This window comes from Acinonyx jubatus, chromosome B4, assembly GCF_027475565.1.
Source record: "Acinonyx jubatus isolate Ajub_Pintada_27869175 chromosome B4, VMU_Ajub_asm_v1.0, whole genome shotgun sequence".
In the NCBI taxonomy this organism is placed as follows: Eukaryota; Metazoa; Chordata; class Mammalia; order Carnivora; family Felidae; genus Acinonyx; species Acinonyx jubatus.
In genome coordinates this window covers 80,171,987-80,174,992 of record NC_069387.1, presented here as the reverse complement: position 1 = coordinate 80,174,992, position 3,006 = coordinate 80,171,987, and the positions used below count along the sequence as shown (strand labels likewise).

Sequence of the window (3,006 nt, the reverse complement as noted above, 5' to 3'; positions counted from 1 at the left end):
ATCTGGCAGGGGAGTATGTCAGGGTTAAGAAACATTTAGTGTAAATGCAGTAAGGCCGTCGGAGGAAAATAATGTTCTTTGCAAAGAAAGATTTATTTGTTTCTTCTTTTCCAGTAGTTTTGAATGTATTTATTATTCTTGTGCTAATGCCCTCGATAGAACTGTCAGTGGAGTGCAGAATAAAAGCAGTGTTGGTGGGCTTATAATAGATTTTTGTTAAATAAGTTTTCTATGAACAAAGTATATATATTATGAACAAAGTATATCATGAAATAAAGAAGGCATCATTTCCACTTAAATGAATTGTTCCTATAAACTGTTGTATCAGAATAGCCAGTAAAGATAAGAGAAAGTTATAACTCTTAGCCATTGATTATCAAAAAGAGCAGTTTAAGATTAAGCACTTGTTTAAATATACCCCTGAACCATATGTAGTCATATCTGGTATCTAGGAATATTTATTTCTTCAGGTTTTTTTTTTTTTGGAAGAATTGGTATTGTATATCTGATAATTATGGAATTCCAAAAAAAAAAGGATTAATTCAAGTTTTCCTAATTATGTTTTAAATTGATAAATTATCTGGCACAGGAAATTTTAAACTGGGTAATGAAAGATGTTTTTTAATTTCTCAAAATATATATAATTACATTTCTCTTTCAGTGGTACTGTGTCTTATAGAATTACTAATAGTGCTATCATATGGAGAGGATAGTAACTGCAATATTCTAATAAGACTATCAAGCTGCATTTATAGTCTTTGTATAGTAAATTTAAAATAATGTTAAACTTGATTGAATATTTTCTGAATTTCTAAAAAGAGTATTTCCTGATGAAATTATAAAACACAGTTTTCTCCCCAATGCTCTTGCTCTTTTTCTGTGTCTTAATTCTCTAAGAATTACTGTGGAAAAACTGGAATTTAAAACTATTTAAAAGAAGGAACTGAGGCCAAGCTCATAGTTACAGAGTGGAAAGACTAGCTCAAAGGTGGGGAAATGAATGAAAGAGGGATGGGATTTGAATAGAAAAAAAATATATATACATATATGTATACAATATATATATATATACAATATATATATATATACAATATATATATACTATATATATATATATATATATATATATATATGATATATATATATATTCAAATATCCTCAGTAAACTGCTGGCAATAGAAATAGAAGCAATGAAAAATAACTCCAGTGAGGCTATGTGTATTTAATAGATTTTTGAGGGGCCCTCTTTTTTAACTATTCTTCATTATGCCTTTAATTTATGACAGTACTTTTATTTTTTTCATTTTCTTGAGAAGAATACAATCTTTCTTGCCCTGTCCATGAAGGCTCGCCTGACTTGCTGATTCCTTAGGCTGTAAATAAACGGGTTCAGCATGGGGGCCACTGAGGTGTTTAGCACAGCAACTCCCTTGCTCAGAGACACTCTGTCTTTTGCTGATGGATTAATATACATGAAAATGCAGCTGCCATAGGAGATGGAGATGACAATCATGTGGGAAGAACAGGTGGAAAAGGCCTTTGTCCTCTGACTAGCAGAAGGAATCCTCAAAATTGTTCTGATGATATATATGTAGGACAGAACTATTAACGCCAAAGTGAACATTAGAGTAAGCACAGCACAGGAAAAACCCACAATCTCTAGGAATTTTGTGTCTGAACAAGAAAGGTGTAGTAAGGGGAAATAATCACAGGTAAAATGGTCTATAATATTGGACCTACAGTAATCAAGCTGTATGAACAGCATAAGTAATGGGAATATGATTAAGAATGACATTAGCCATGAAGCAAAGACAAGGAGTATGCAGACTCTGTGATTCATGATGGTCATGTAATGCAGAGGTTTGCAGATGGCAATGTAACGGTCATAGGACATGGCGGCCAGAAGGCAAAATTCAGTGACTCCCAAGAGAATGAAAAAAAAAAACTGAGTCATACAATCATTAAAGGAAATGGTTTTATCTCCTGTAATCATAGTGCCCAGGAACTTGGGTATGCTGACAGTTGTGAATGAAACCTCTAATAAGGAGAAGTTTCTGAGGAAGAAATACATGGGGGTCTGGAGGTGGGAATCCAGCAGGGTAAGGGTGATAATGGTCAGGTTGCCAGTGATGCTGAGCATGTAGGTGATGAGCAGAGAGACAAAGATCACCACCTGAAGCTGTGGGTCATCTGACAATCCCAGGAGGATAAACTCTGTTATTTCTGTGTGGTTTCTCATATTTTTCTTCTCTTGTATAATCTAGAGGGAAAAACACAGATAGAAGGATTAGAAGATTATTCATGGATACTGCTGGAATATGACTCCGGAAGTAAACATATTATACCACACTGATTTAATTTAGGAGATCTTTAAGACAACTTAATAAAAATAGGTAACACGTTTTAAAGTACGTTTTTGCCATACGGCACACTCTGTATTTTACATAGAATGTTTCTTCTTAAAATCCTTATGTTACAGATTGGAAACTGAATCTAAAACAGTTATTAAAAATCTTATCTGAGTCATATACCCTGAATGAGAAAACAGGGATTTTTAACCCAGGTTTTTCTGAATGTTTGATAACTGGAAGAGAAATCCTGCCTGTTGACACAGAAATACTTCTCTCAAGGGTTGCCTTCTTATTGGGAAACTCCTTGTCCTTTGTCCAACCACAATAAAAGTGTCTCATTTTCTCATTCCTCTCACTGAATTTTCTGTATTATTACTTACTTGTAAAATACAGAAAGACAGATGTGTCAGGAAAATGTCCTTCAAATGGGGAGGTCTCCAAAATTTGAAAGTCATTGATGTTAAATCTTTAACAATGTGACAAATTTCTGTTTTCATTCTGGCTCACATTCTCCTTTCAACCACCTACTCCTCATCTCAAGCCACAGATAATGAATTCATTGCCATAATGTTAATGTCCTCAGATTCTACAGTGTACAGAATACGGAAAAGGCAGAGCAGAAATTTAGTAGATTGGATTTACATATTTCACGGGC

General features: G+C 33.8%; 1 protein-coding gene across 1 annotated transcript; it reads right to left on the bottom strand.

The window, feature by feature from the left end:
* Positions 1-1,300: 1,300 nt before the first annotated feature.
* LOC106970345 (olfactory receptor 6C1-like) lies at positions 1,301-2,711 on the bottom strand. The gene has a single exon (XM_015066958.3). It carries the CDS (start codon positions 2,237-2,239, stop codon positions 1,301-1,303), a length of 939 nt encoding a protein of 312 aa, XP_014922444.3. The 5' UTR covers positions 2,240-2,711.
* Positions 2,712-3,006: the final 295 nt, after the last annotated feature.

Coding starts and splice junctions, on each gene's coding strand:
- LOC106970345 (XM_015066958.3), bottom strand. CDS start 2,239: ATGAGAAACCACACAGAAATAACAGAGTTTATCCTCCTGGGATTGTCA.